The 15,427-nt window shown below is 38.1% G+C and overlaps 1 protein-coding gene across 1 annotated transcript in view; it reads left to right on the top strand.

Moving 5' to 3' along the window:
• The first annotated feature begins 1,042 nt into the window (after positions 1–1,042).
• Positions 1,043–15,427, top strand: part of LOC113888702 (DNA repair protein RAD50-like) — a 45,806-nt gene continuing 31,421 nt past the window's right edge. The window contains exons 1-8 of the mRNA XM_027535729.1: positions 1,043–1,236; positions 1,725–1,962; positions 8,040–8,229; positions 10,599–10,725; positions 11,368–11,561; positions 13,787–13,897; positions 14,339–14,431; positions 14,516–14,629. Of these exons, the coding sequence (XP_027391530.1) occupies positions 1,727–1,962; positions 8,040–8,229; positions 10,599–10,725; positions 11,368–11,561; positions 13,787–13,897; positions 14,339–14,431; positions 14,516–14,629 (1,065 nt within the window). The 5' untranslated portion in view covers positions 1,043–1,236; positions 1,725–1,726. The remainder of the gene's footprint in view (positions 1,237–1,724; positions 1,963–8,039; positions 8,230–10,598; positions 10,726–11,367; positions 11,562–13,786; positions 13,898–14,338; positions 14,432–14,515; positions 14,630–15,427) is intronic.

Raw genomic sequence — 15,427 nt, 5'->3', positions numbered from 1 at the left:
AATATCCACATCGAGCTCTGAAAATCATTTGCACCAGCTTGGTTGTGTTTAATCGATTTGATGTTTGGCTTCCAGATAAATTGAGTGAAAAAAACCTTCTTGACCATATTTCCACATGCAGTTCTCTACTTAAACATACAAAAAAGTTCCATTTTTAAAAGAAATTGTGACAGGCAATGAAGAGTGGATACTGTACAATAATGTGGAATGGAAGAGATCGTGGGTCAAGGAAAGTGAACACCCACCAACCATACACCAAAGACCAGTCTTCATCCAAAGAAGTTGATATTGTGTATATGGTGGGATTGGAAGTGAGTCCTCTACTATTAACTCTTTCCAAAAAACCAAACAATTCCAACAAGTACAGCTGCAAATTAGACCAACTGAAATTCTCTTAATGGAAAAAATTTCAGTTCTTTGGAAGACCATAAAAGGCACCTGGAACAACTAGTTCTTTGCTCAAAAAGATAAAGTTTTGGAAGATGGAATTAAGAGTTGCCTAGAAAATGGCAGAAGGTAGTGGAACAAAACAGTGAATACATTGTTCAGTAAAGTTCTTGGTGAAAATGAAAAATGTCTTTTATTTTTACTTTAAAACCAAATGAACCTTTTGGTCAACTCACTGGATGACAGCAACAAAGAGGGAACAAAGGGACATTTTTTGCTGGAGGAATGGAAGTACAGTTTTGAAAGGATTCACACAGAGTTAAGTGAATGCTCTCCTTTTTTCTAATCTCCCTCCAGTAGATCTGTGAAGCATGTTCTCCTTGCTAAGGTTCTTAATGCAAGATCTAAGACATGATCCCCCTCAAACCAAGCAGAATTCGGTCTGTACACATTTTTCTGGGAGCCAGCGTCTGACCAGAGTGCGTCAGTGTACTGTAGGGCTAGAGTGCAGGCAGTAGTGGGCTGTTGCCATGACTTGTAAAAAAAAAAAAAAAAAGCACCTGGTCACAGCAGACTTTTGTAGTATTTTCTGGCAGAGTTTATCTTGTATCTGCCTTCACACTTTGAATTCATTTCTCATATTTTAAAATTGTAATCTATTTTCTTATTTTAGCAAGGAACTAGCTTCAGCTGAGCAAAATAAAAATCATATAAATATTGAGCTAAAAAGGAAGGAAGAGCAGTTGTCCAGCTATGAAGACAAATTGTTTGATGTCTGCGGCAGCCAGGATTTTGAAAGTGACTTGGACAGACTTAAAGAAGAAATTGAAAAATCGTCAAAACAACGAGGGTAAGTTACGATCTTTACGTTATCAGGGCATTTTCATGTTTTTGAATTTTTGTTCACAGGTAGCTATTAAGGATGGGAGATTTAAAAACTTGCTGCTGGAGCCAGGTGGCTCAAGTTTTCAGTTCTGGTTCTACAACCTACTTGCTTTATGACTTTGGACAGATTATTAAAACTTTTTATACTCCAGATTCATTACCTGAGGACATAATTGCCTCAGGATGTTGGGGAGGAGTAAATGAGATTATAGTGTCTGGCACGTAACACTCTCTATAAGTTTTGTTATACTTTTTGTGTTACCAGAAAATATATAAATCTGAATGTATTGCACCCTTGAGAAGATTTAAATGTCAGAATTTTTATTTCTTTCATAGTGTGTTTATAAAGCAAGAAGACTATCATGTATTTACAGAAAAGGATAGAAATATATTAAAACCATATTTTATGTGCATCTCACTGAGAATATATATATATATATGTTTTTAAATAGCCATGTTGGCCGGAGCTACAGCAGTTTATTCCCAATTCATTACTCAGCTGACGGATGAAAACCAGTCGTGTTGCCCTGTCTGTCAGAGAGGTTTTCAGACAGAAGCTGAATTACAAGAAGTCATCAGTGATTTGCAGTCCAAGCTGAGGCTTGCTCCAGATAAGCTCAAGTCGACAGAATCAGAGTTAAAGAAAAAAGAAAAGCGGCGTGATGAAATGCTGGGACTGGTGCCCATGAGGTGAGAATAGCAATTTCCCGTTACCGTGCCTGTATAGCAGCACTGTAAGAGATAACCTGTCTACCTCCTAGCATAGGGTGGTATTCAGTAAGCAAGAGTTGAATGAATAGAGGTTAAAGTCGGGAATCTAAGCCGGAATGTTATTCTCGTGTTAATTTATGTGATAAGAAAGAATTGTTTTGTTTCAAAATAAGTTTGTTTCTTAAACTACTCACAGGATGGTGATACATTCTTTACTCTGTGTGAGTGTGTGTATGAGTTTCATTCCTGAGACTTGGGTTGAGGGCAGAAATTTTTAAATCTAAATTTTCAGACTATTTGCTGACGTGTCACTTTCTAAAACCAGCAGAAGAATTAAAGTACTGGAAAGCCCCCCCTTAAGAGACGAATTTTAAACTATACTTATGTTTTTCTCATTTCCAGAAAGAATGAATTATAGATGATTTCTATTGTTTATTTTTCCCTCTCTTCTATAAGAAATCCAGATGATGGTCTATTTATAAATAAAATCAAGTCAGAAAGTATGTGAAGATTGCCTTGGTATTTCCCAGAACATAGAGCACAAAAATGGTCACAGAGACCAATAAGACATGACCTTCATGGAGCTGATGATCTTTGTAAGGAAAAAAGCTCTCAGAATTAGATGTAGAAAGTTAGACTTGATAAAGAACTTAATTGGTTCAAACAAATGCATTAGTTAGGAAGAAAGAAGCCAGTGGACTACAGAATTTTGAGGGAAGGAAGACTGTAAAGCATAGAAAAATAGATTTGATTCATTTAAGAGAAGGAAAGGGGAGAGGGAAATTAGACCAGTGTGTATAAAGGACAGGGAAGAGTGAGACATGTGCTGTAGTAGAAACATTATCTGGAGTTGAGAACCTGTTTGTAGTGACTGATTCCCATAAGTAGGGAAGACAGAGCTGCATTATGTTCATTCCTAGTTACACCTCTGTCTTTTAGGTGATGGGAGCCATCCTCAGGGATTTATTGAAAAATGTGTTTTAGGAAAATTAATCTAATGTTCAGTTCAAGTCAGTCGCCCAGTCATGTCCTACTCTTTGCATCCCCATAAATTGCAGCACGCCAGGCCTCCCTGTCCATCACCAACTCCTGGAGTTCACTCAAACTCACGTCCATTGAGTCGGTGATGCCATCCAACCATCTCATCCTCTGTCGTCCCCTTCTCCTCCTGCCCCCAATCCCTCCCAGCATCAGAGTCTTTTCCAATGAGTCAACTCTTTGCATGAGGTGGCCAAAGTATTGGAGTTTTCAGCTTTAGCATCAGTCCTTCCAAAAAGAACACCCAGGGCTGATCTCCTTTAGAATGGACTGGTTGGATCTCCTTGTAGTCCAAGGGATTCTCAAGAGTCTTCTCCAACACCACGGTTCAAAAGCATCAATTCTTAAGTGCTCAGCTTTCTTCACAGACCAACTCTCACATCCGTACATGACCACTGGAAAAACCATAGCCTTGACTAGATGGACCTTTGTTGGCAAAGTAATGTCTCTGCTTTTGAATATGCTATCTAGGTTGGCTATAACTTTCCTTCCAAGAAGTAAGTGTCTTTTCATTTCATGGCTGCAATCACCATCTACAATGATTTTGGAGCCCTCAAAAATAAAGTCTGCCACTGTTTCCACTGTTTCCCCATCTATTTCCTGTGACGTGATGGGACCAGATGCCATGATCTTCGTTTTCTGAATGTTGAGCTTTAAGCCAACTTTTTTACTCTCCTCTTTCACTTTCATCAAGAGGCTTTTTAGTTCCTTCACTTTCTGCCATAAGGGTGGTGTCATCTGCATATCTGAGGTTATTGATATTTCTCCCGGCAATCTTGATTCCAGCTTGTGCTTCTTCCAGCCCAGTGTTTCTCATGATGTACTCTGCATTTAAGTTAAATAAGCAGGGTGACAATATACAGCCTTGACGTACTCCTTTTCCTATTTGGAACCAGTCTGTTGTTCCATGTCCAGTTCTAACTGTTACTTCCTGACCTGCATGTAGGCTTCTCAAGCGGCAGGTCAGGTGGTCTGGTATTCCCATCACTTTGAGAATTTTCCACAGTTTATTGTGATCCATGTAGTCAAAGGCTTTGGCATAGTCAGTAAAGCAGAAATAGATGTTTTTCTGGAACTCTCTTGCTTTTTCGATGATCCAGCAAATGTTGGCAATTTGATCTCTGGTTCCTCTGCCTTTTCTAAAACCAGCTTGAACATCTGGAAGTTCACGGTTCACATAATGCTGAAGCCTAGCTTTGAGAATTTTGAGCCTTACTTTACTAGCATGTGAGATGAGTGCAATTGTGCGGTAGTTTGAGCATTCTTTGGCATTGCCTTTCTTTGGGATTGGAATGAAAACTGACCTTTCCAGTCCTGTGGCCACCGCAGAGTTTTCCAAATTTGCTGGCATATTGAGTACAGCACTTTCACAGCATCATCTTTCAGGATTTGAAATAGCTCAACTGGAATTCCATCACCTCCACTAGCTTTGTTCTAGTGATGCTTTCTAAAGCCCACTTGACTTCACATTCCAGGATGTCTGGCTCTAGGTGAGTGAACACACTACTGTGATTATCTGGGTCATGAAGATCTTTTTTGTACAGTTCTTCTGTGTAGTCTTTACACCTCCTCTTAATATCTTCTGCTTCTGTTAGGTCCATACCATTTCTGTCCTTTATCGAGCCCATCTTTGCATGAAATGTTCTCTTGGTATCTCTAATTTTCTTGAAGAGATCCCTAGTCTTTCCCATTCTGTTGTTTTCCTCTATTTCTTTGCATTGATTGCTGAGGAAGGCTTTCTTATCTCTCCTTGCTGTTCTTTGGAACTCTGCATTCAGATGCTTATATCTTTCCTTTTCTCCTTTGCTTTTCACTTCTCTTTTCACAGCTATTTGTAAAGCCTACATTGAATAGATTAAAGTGAGAAAAACTCTAAAAGCAAAAAATAAGGACGATATGTTGACTTGGAAAACTGAAGAGGAGTGCGAGGAAAAGGAGAAGGAAAGATGCAAGAAGATGTGCTTTGTGGTAGCCAGCCTGTAAGATGGTCCCCAGCGATCCTTGCCTCCTGGCATTCACATTCTTGCATGGTTGTCCCTCATGTTCCAGGATGGGTTCCAGGATGTGTAACCAGTAAAATACAACAGAAGTGATCACATGTTCCTTCGAGGATCAGATTATAGAAGACACTGTAGCTTCCTGCTCTCCTTTTCTTTCTCTTGGATCTGGGGGAAGCCAGCTGCTGTGTTGTGAGCAGCCCTTTGGAGGGACCCACTTGGTGAGGACCTGAGGCTTTTGAACAACCACATGAGTGAATGTACCATTTGGAAGCAGATTCTCCAGCAGTAATACCTTCAGATGACTGCAACTCACAGCTTGACTGCACCTTCAGTAACACACCCTGAGTCAAAAATACCCAGATAGTAGCTAATCCTCCTATCTGTGGGAAATAAGTGCTATTGTGTTTTAAGCTGCTAAGTTTTGGGGTGTTGTGTTATGTAGCGATAGATAACTAATATAATCATCAAGAATAAAAACCAGATCATTAGGGGCTACAGAGAGCATGTCGTATTGAGACAAAAGCAATAATTTGAGAATGAAATGGAATAAGGCAGGATCTTAAAAAGAAAGACATCAAGTGAAAGATAAAATTAGTAGTTGGTAGAAAGTACATGTAGTTCTGTGTTAAACTGATAAATTATGAAGAGCAGAAATCAACACTCAACACAGCTCCCCTTGTCAGAGTAAGGTATATATCTTAATCATTGTTGTGCCTCCATAATTCTTTGTGTTTTGTAAGTTTGGTAACTATTTGCTGAATGAATGAGAACTGTAGTAACTGTGTTTATAGCTGCATAACAAACCCCCCTCAGAACTTGGTACCTCACAACAATGATTTATTATGATCTTCCATGGTTCTGTGGGATAATTGGGCTTAACTAAGTAGTTCTTATTTGGAGTATTTTCATGCAATTGCAGTCAGATATTGGCTGCAGTCATTTCAAGGCTCTACTGGCCTGGACATTCAGTATAGTTCACTCATATGGCTGGTGATGATGCTGACTGTTGGCTGAGAGCTCATCTGAGGCTCTGCTGGCCTGGGCATTCAGATGGTTCACTCATACGGTTGGCAGTGATGCTGACTGTTGGCCACAGGCTTACCTGGGCTGTCACGCAGAATGCCTTCATGAGGCTTCCACCTGTGTCTTGGGCTTTTGGAAGCATAGTGGCTAGATTACCACAGAAAGTATTCTAAGAGCAAATGTGTTAAGGCCTGGGCCCAGAAACTGTCATAGTGTTACTTCTGCTGTTTTTTATTGGTCATGCTGCTGCTGCTGCTAAGTCGCTTCAGTCGTATTCGACTCTGTGCGACCCCATAGACGGCAGCCCACCAGGCTCCCCCGTCCCTGGGATTCTCCAGGCAAGAACACTGGAGTGGGTTGCCATTTCCTTCTCCAATGCATGAAAGTGAAAAGTGAAAGTGAAGTCGCTCAGTCACGTCCGACTCTAGTGACCCCATGGACTGCAGCCTACCAGGCTCCTCCATCCAGGGGATTTTCTAAGCAAGAGTACTGGAGTGGGGTGCCACTGCCTTCTCCTTTATTGGTCATAGTGTTACTGCTATTTTTTTACAGAGACCACATCTATGTGTGTGTATGCAGATGTAAAAATGGGGTTAAAATTTAATGGATGCCTATAGTTCTCCACAAAGATGACCCAGTCAAGTGAATGCTTGATTGTCATTAGGCTTTTGTAACTTTGTCACTTTTTAGGTAGTGGGCACATAACTTAAGACAAACTTCTGGTCCATAACATCAAGAAATAATGTGAGCATGACTTATTCATAATCTGAATACGTTCATATTTATTCAGGAAAGTTTTTCATTGCTCTGATATAAAAGATTACAGGGCTTTTGTCACCACAGATTGGTTGATTGGCTTTTCTTGGTCATAGTGTGGACTTAAAAAATCATTAAGTAATAACAGTGTAATAGCTAATGCTTGAGTTTCTAGTTTATTACAAGATTCTCATTAGAAATCAGTTTAATTTATCATACTAATTTGATTTTGATTAAGAATTTAAAACTTTTCTGAAATAAGCTTAATAGCTTTTTATTTTTCAGATTAAATACAAGTGTTGTTGTTTCCGAGGTATTAACAAAAACAGGTTTGGGGCCAGTACCTGCCACGGGGGTGATAACTCATCAGCTAGAGTAGCAGTAGTAAAGTGGGTTCAACAGCTTTTGTACCATAAACCCATGTAGCATTTGACTGAGTGGTTTCCTTCCTTCCTTCCTCTTTTCTTCCATCCTTCATTTTTTTAATGTTTAAAGTTTTTTTTTTTTTAAGTTTTAAACTTTTAAAACTTTTTATTCTGTAATTTTACACTTAAAGAAAATTTACAAAGATAGTACAGAGAGTTCACATATATCCTTCACTCTGTTTCTCCTGATGTTCACAATTTATGTTACCATAATATGGCTATCAAAATCAAGAAATTAACTTCGGTATAATTCTATTAAACTACAAACCACATTTGAGATTTAGCAGTCTTTCTGTTAATATCCCTTTTCTATTTCAGGATCCAACTTAGGATCTCCACATTGCATGTATTATGCTTGTTATTAATATTTGTCCTTAGGCTCTTGTGTGGTCTACCATAGTTCTTTGTCTTTCATGATCTTGACACTTCTGATGAGTATGGTCTGGTAATTTGTAAAATATCTTTCTATTTGTCAGACAGCATGGTAAAATTGTTGCTATGAAGATCTCTCAATAGGTAATAAAATCAGTGGACAAAGGTTTGAGGAAAAACAGAATGTTTACATTGTCTTCAGTGTATTTCTCCTAGATATTTATTGATTACATAGAGAAAAATAGTAACTTTACAGTGGATAAATCTGGCTGACACTGTCTTTTCTAAGTAAGAGTAACATACTGACATCATGTGCCCACTAAAGATGCCCTGAGAAGGATACAACATCACTTCTATGGTATTCTTGCCAAAAAATATGTAACCTCCATTTCCTTATGAAGAAACGTTACATTGTTTATTTTTAATTGTGTTTTCTGTGAAGGCAAAGCATAATTGATTTGAAGGAGAAGGAAATACCAGAATTAAGAAACAAACTGCAGAATGTGAACAGAGACATACAGCGCCTCAAGAATGACATAGAAGAACAGGAAACACTCTTGGGTGCAATTATACCAGAGGAAGAAAGTGCTAAAGTGTGTCTGACAGATGTTACAATTATGGAGAGGCTCCAGGTACAGTTACTGCAGTTTAACGCAGAATAAAACTTGTTTCATGGTGGTTTGAAAATGACGTGTGAGTGTTTCAGTAGCTAGTGTTCAGGTACAGATTGTGTTTAGAGTTCCGTATTCTGAATTTCAGGTAGTTTTAGGGAGTAACTGCTTAACTTACATTTCTGAGTTTAGTTCTTTTTATCTATAAGTTAGGAGAATTATGTTTATTTTTCTTTTTCAGTCTGCTTCCTTTAATTTGCATCCTCAGTTGGGTCTGACTCATTGTGGCCTCATGGACTGTAGCACACCAGGTTCCTCTCTCCATGGGAATTTTTTCAGGCAAGAATACTGGAGTGGATTGCCATTTCCTTCTCCACAGATCTTCCCGACCCAGGGATCAGACCCGCGTCTCTTGTTTCCTGCATTGGCAGGCAGATTCTTTACCACTGAGCCACCTGGGAAGGTGCCTTTATTTTCATCATTTAAATTAACTTAAGCATAAAATTAAGAGACTAGAGAGCTCTTTAAGAAAATTAGAGATACCAAGGGAACATTTCACGCAAAGATGGGCACAATAATGGACAGAAATGGTGTGGACCTAACAGAAGCAGAAGATATTAAGAAGAGGTGTCAAGAACACACAGAAGAAGTATACAAAAAAGATCTTCATGACCCAGATAATGAAAATGGTATGATCACTCACCTAGAGCCAGACATCCTGGAATGTGAAGTCAAGTGGGCCTTAGAAAGCTTCACTAGGGACAAAGCTAGTGGAGGTGATGGAATTCCAGTTGAGCTATTTCAAATCCTAAAAGATGATTCTGTGAAAGTGCTGCATTTAATATGCCAACAAATTGGGAAAACTCAGCAGTGGCCACAGGACTGGGAAAGACCAGTTTTCATTCCAATCCCAAGGAAAGGCAATGCCAAAGAATGCTCAAACTACTGCACAATTGCACTCATCTCACCTGCTAGCAAAGTCATGCTCAAGATTCTCCAAGCCAGGCTTCAACAGTACCTGAACCCTGTACTTCAAGATGTTCAAGCTGGATTTAGAAAAGGCAAAGGAACCAGAGATCAAATTGCCAGCATCCGTTGGATCATCGAAAAAGCAAGAGAATTCCAGAAAAACATCTATTTCTGCTTTATTGATTACACCAAAGCCTTTGACTGTGTGGATCACAACAAACTGTGGAAAATTCTGAAAGAGATGGGAATACCAGACCATCTTACCTGCCTTCTGAGAAATCTGTATGCAGGTCAAGAAGCAACAGTTAGAATCGGCCATTGAACAATGGACTGGTTCCAAATTGGGAAAGGAGTACGTCAAGGTTGTATACTGTCACCCTGTTATTTAACTTATATGCAGATTACATCATGAGGAATTCCGGGCTCTATGAAGCACAAGCTGGAATCAAGATTGCCAGGAGAAATATCAATAACCTCAGATAAGCATATGACACCACGCTTATGGCAGAAAGTGAAGAAGAACTAAAGAGCCTCTTGATGAAAGTGAAAGAGGAGAGTGAAAAAGCTGGCTTAAAACTCAACATACAAAAAACTAAGATCGTGGCATCTGGTCCCATCACTTCATGGCTAATAGATGGAGAAGCAGTGAGAGACCTTATTTTCTTGGGCTCCAAAATCACTGCAGATGGTGACTGCAGCCTGAAATTAAAAGACGCTTGCTGCTTGGAAGAAAAGCTATGGCCGACCTAGACAGCATATTCAAAAGCAGAGATGTTACGTTGCTGACAAAGGTCTGTATAGTCAAAGCTGTAGTTTTTCCAGTAATCATGTATGAATGCAAGAGTTGAACTATAAAGAAAGCTGAGTGCCGAGGAATTGATGCTTTTGAACTGTGGTGTTGGAGAAGACTCTTGAGAGTCCCTTGGACTGCAAGGAGATCAAACCAGTCAATCTTAAAGGAAATCAGTCCTGAATATTTATTGGAAGGACTGATGCTGAAGCCAAAACTCCAGTACTTTGGCCACCTGATGTGAATAACTGATTCACTGGAAAAGACCCTGATGCTGGGGAAGATTGAAGGCAGGAGAAGAAGGGGACGACAGAGGATGAGATGATTGGATGGCATCACCGACTCAATGGACATGAGTTTGAGCAAGCTCCAGGTATTAGCGGTGGACAGGGAAGCCTGGCATGCTGCAGTCCATGGAGTCGCAGAGTTGGATACAACTGAGCAACTGAACTGACTGACTGAAGCATAAAAATAATTTCATTTTTATTGTATTAAAATTTGTTAAAATTACGTCTGAGAACAGTTACAAATTAGATTTTTAAAATAATTAAAAGCAGTTAATTTTTAAAGATTTTGAATACTGATAATGCCATAAATTTCCTAAAGGAAATAACTTTTATTTATTCTTAAGATGGAACTAAAAGATGTTGAAAGAAAAATTGCACAGCAAGCAGCTAAACTCCAAGGACTAGATTTGGATCGAAGTGTTCAGCAAGTAAACCAGGAAAAACAAGAAAAACAACACAAATTAGATACAGGTAATAGAGTGTGTTTCTTTATAAAGACTTCAACATTCCAAGCATATGGTTTTTACCACTAATTTTATAACTATTATGTGGACAAGGAACAGTCTTCCAGTCAATGGTATAGTCACTTTCTTTTCTCAAAAGCATCACTTCTTTGTTTCCTTTCTGTCCAGAACAGACTTTGAATAATAGGAACTTTTAAATAATTAGTAATAGATGGAAAGTAAAAGTCGCTCAGTCATGTCCAGCTCTTTGTGACCACATGGACTATAGAGTCCATGGATTTCTCCAGGCCAGAATACTGGAGTGGGTAGCCTTTCCTTTCTCCAGGGGATCTTCCCAACCCAGCGATTGAACCCAGGTCTCCTGCATTGCAGGCGGATTCTTTACCAGCTGAGCCACAAGGAAACCCCAAATAATAGATAAGCTGTTCTCTTTCTCAGTCATACCTGTCCTGTGAGCTCACGCATGGCTGTTGGGGCAGCAGGCGGGTTTGGGAGCTGGATAAATTGTTCTGGCATTTTTCTTGCAGTGGGTGGAACCCACAGAAACTCAGCCTTTGTGAATGCCACAGACCTATAAACGGGAAAGATGTTACTTGTAGTATTTTCTGTGCCCTTCCACTAATCACTGTATGGATGTGTTCTCATGCAGTTTCTAGTAAGATAGAATTGAACCGTAAGCTTATACAGGACCAGCAGGAACAGATTCAACACCTAAAAAGCACAACAAATGAACTTAAATCAGAGAAACTTCAGATATCCACTAATTTACAACGTCGTCAGCAGCTAGAGGAACAGACTGTGGAATTATCCACTGAAGTTCAGTCCTTACACAGAGAAATAAAGGTAAAAGCATTCATATATATTTGTTTTTTAAAATTAGTTCAGATATATGAAATGCTCTTTTTGGGACAATGGCCAAAATATGGTTATTGTGAGAATCAAATCAAAATGGTATACAGAACTTGTACTAATAGGAAAAGACTTCTGGGAGAAGATTTACTGGCCATAATAAGAAAGAACTGGCTGCCTGGTTAAGTAGTAAACTTCCTATTACTGGGGATGGTCTGGTGGTGCCTGCTAACTCCATATAAGGATTCCTACTTGTACTGGAGATTTGTCTTATCTAAAAATCCCACATGGATGGCAGCTACTGCCTCTCAGACATAGCACTCTTTTGATTCCAGATGTAATTTCAGCGTACTTCCCACTACAATCAGCAGGCACTGAGTTGACACATGGAATGGAACCTAATTGGCATCCCTCATCTAGTTTAATCAAACCTAAGTAAAAAGTGAAAGTGAGAGTCGCTTGGTCATGTCCGACTCTTGGCGATCCCACGGACTCTACAGTCCGTGGAATTCTCCAGGCCAGAATACTGGAGTAGGTAGCTGTTCCCTTCTCCAGGGTATCTTCCCAACCCAGGGATCGAAGCCAGATCTCCTGTGTTGCAGGTGGATTCTTTACCAGCTGAACCACCAGGGAAGCCCCCAATCAAACCTAAGACTCAGCCAATTAAATTTTTGAACAGTTTTATAAAAAATAGTCTTATCTAGGTTTATAACCATGCACATTCAGTAAGAACTAAGTATATTACTGAATCTGTTGTTACTATAAATGTTTCTTAAGTAGTTTTAGATTACAGAATATCAGAGGCTTAGAGGATCGTATAAATAGTAGTACTACCTTTTTTATTTTTTATAAAAAATAAACATTGTGACATGTAAACTATTGTATCTCATTTTGCATTCAGTGTATCATTTTGGTAAATGTGACAAAATTTCCTTCTTATAGAAAAAGAAGTTGAGACTTCCAGATATCCCATGATTTGTCCAAGTTCATACAGTTAGAAGGAGACAGAGTTAATTTACTGGTATATATCTTATGATATGTAAGACATTGGACTTCCTACCATACCTAACCACTTCCTAATATAAAATATACCACAACTGAACTAATTCTGAACAATTGTTTCTACCTTTATGAATTCACTAGGTACTTCAGGATCTTTTGAGGATCAGGGTTTTGAACAATGGTTATATTATGCTATAGAGATGTTGCAAGGCCAAATGATGTGGTCTTCTGATTAAAAGTTTTTTGAAAACCCCTTTCTTTCCAAAATAAGTCAGGACACACCTACATCAATGTACTAGTATGGTTTAAAATTACCATAAAATATCTACTTAGCTTCAGCAAGCTAAGCTTAATGTCAAAAGTTCCTTTATGATCATATTTCCATCTGTGAAAGAAAGAACTGAACTGAAAGAGCTTTCCTGTTCTTCAGTTACACAGAGCTGATATGGACCCCTACAAACTCAGGAAAATGTGTACCTGAAGCCACATGCTCATAACTGGAAGCACATAGCATAGATTAAGAATCAAGTCAGTGATCTAAAAAGAAATGATACAAATGAACTTACAAAACAGAAGGAGACTCACAGACTTAGAGAAAGAACGTATGGTTGCCGGGCTGGGGAGGGATGAGGGAAAGGGATAATTAGAGAGTTTGGGATATACATGTACACACCACTGTATTTAAAATGGATTACCAGCAAGGACCTACTGTGTAGCACACAGAACTCTGCTCAGTGTTATATGGCAGCCTGGATAGGAGAGGAGTTTGGGGGAGAATGGATACATGTACATGTATGGCTCAGTCCCTTCCCTGTTCATCTGAAACTGTCACAGCATTGTTAATTGGCTATACCCCAAGACAAAATTAAAATTTTGAAAAGAAAAAAAGAAGTCAGTATAGCATATATACTTGCTGGACACAGTATAGCATAGTGGCTAAAAGAGTGACTCTGGAGTTGAATGAGATTTGAATCCTGGCTCCTTCGTTTACTGGTTTAGGGGACCCTGGACAAATCATTTCTGTGCTCATCTGAAATTTAGCATGAAAATAATGGTACTTTTCTCATAGGGTTGTTGAAAGGAGCAAATGAATGATTTAATCTTTTAAATGATTTTTAAAGCCTGGTACATAGAAAGTGGTTTTATTATAACTATGAAGTGTGAAATATGATAATGTAATGCTATTATATAAGGTCTTATATTTTTTATATCTTTAGGATGCTAAAGAGCAGCTAAGCCCTTTGGAAACAACACTGGAAAAATTTCAGCAGGAGAAAGAAGAATTAATCAACAAAAAAAATACAAGCCACAGAATAGCACAAGATAAAGTAAGATTTTGTTTATTATATATTAATCAAAAACATTTTTTTAATTATTATATTAAAAGCACCAAGTTGGACACTGATATTTCACATGAAATTAAAAGCATGATAAAATGATATTTGTGACATAATCTTTTTTAAATAAGGATTAATTGTAAATTATTTTACTTTTTTGGTATTATTTTGCTTCTTGATTTAAACTATTAATAGAAGTTTGAGAATTGAGAGCTTTTAATCTAATCCCATAGGTAATAAAGGGAGGTCATAAAATTTGATTTGAGATAAAATGTGTCAGTGATGGAAACTGGAACCCAGCGTTTCTAACTTCCAAGCCCATGTTTCACTGTATGCTCCTGTTAAGTTTTTGTTACCTTAATATAAGATATTCCTTGGAAATAAATCTTCCTAAATGCCTATGCCCAATATTTAATAAACATTTTTCTACAGATAAATGAAATCAAAGAGAAGGTTAAAAATATTCACAGTTACATGAAAGACATTGAGAATTATATTCAAGATGGAAAAGATGACTATAAGAAGGTAATTAAAACTACTTAATTGAATATAATTTAAAATGATTTGTTTATATTTTTATTTCTTATACTTAAATTTTCTTTTTTGTAGCAAAAAGAAACTGAACTTAATAAAGTAATAGCTCAACTAAGTGAATGCGATAAACACAAAGAAAAGATTAATAAGGAAATGGGAATCATGAGACAAGATATTGATACACAGAAGGTAGGTCCTTTTTTTGCTGATGATTTATGGTGGTTTTTATACCAGTAACATTCTTATCTTCTTTATTTTTTACTCTTCAATACTTGCATTGAGTAGATATGAAAACAGTAGGGAAAAGCAATTATTATGTATATATTTATATAAAAAATATGTTTCTCTTTTACGTTATTAAGAGACAAAGCAAATTTTCCTGTGGCATGATAAAAAGAGACATTTTCATTTGTAAAAGGAAATTTAAAAAAAGTATACTTGGTGTAACTTAAGTTATTGTGATTTTTTTGAGCATAACATTTTTTTTCTGATTGTATTCTTTTTTTTATTGAACTATATTTGGATTACAATGTTGTGTCAGTTACTGCTGTACAGTGACGTGACTCAGTTATGTATTACATACACACTCTTTTTCATATTCTTGTCCATTATGGTTTATCACAGGATATCGATGTAGTTCCCTGTGCTGTACAGTAGGCCTTTGTTGTTTATCCATTCTCTGTATACCAGTTTGCATCTGCTAATCCCAACTCCCAGTCCCCAGCCTCTCTCACATCCCTCCCCCTTGGCAACCACTAGTCTTTCTGTGTCCATGATTCTGTTTCATGTGTGTGCATGCATGCTCAATCATGTCTGATTCTTTGTGACCCCATGGAATGTAGCCCACCAGGCTCCTCTGTCCATGGGATTTCTCAGGCAAGAATACTGGAGTGGGTTACCATTTCCTTCTCCAGGGGATTTTCCTGACTCAGGGATTGAACCCGCGTCTCTTGCATCTCCTGTAGTGGCAGGCGGATTCTTTACCAC

Source organism: Bos indicus x Bos taurus, unplaced genomic scaffold (genome assembly GCF_003369695.1).
Source record: "Bos indicus x Bos taurus breed Angus x Brahman F1 hybrid unplaced genomic scaffold, Bos_hybrid_MaternalHap_v2.0 tig00001093_arrow_arrow_obj, whole genome shotgun sequence".
NCBI lineage: Eukaryota > Metazoa > Chordata > Mammalia > Artiodactyla > Bovidae > Bos > Bos indicus x Bos taurus.
This window is presented reverse-complemented; position numbering and strand designations above follow the sequence as displayed.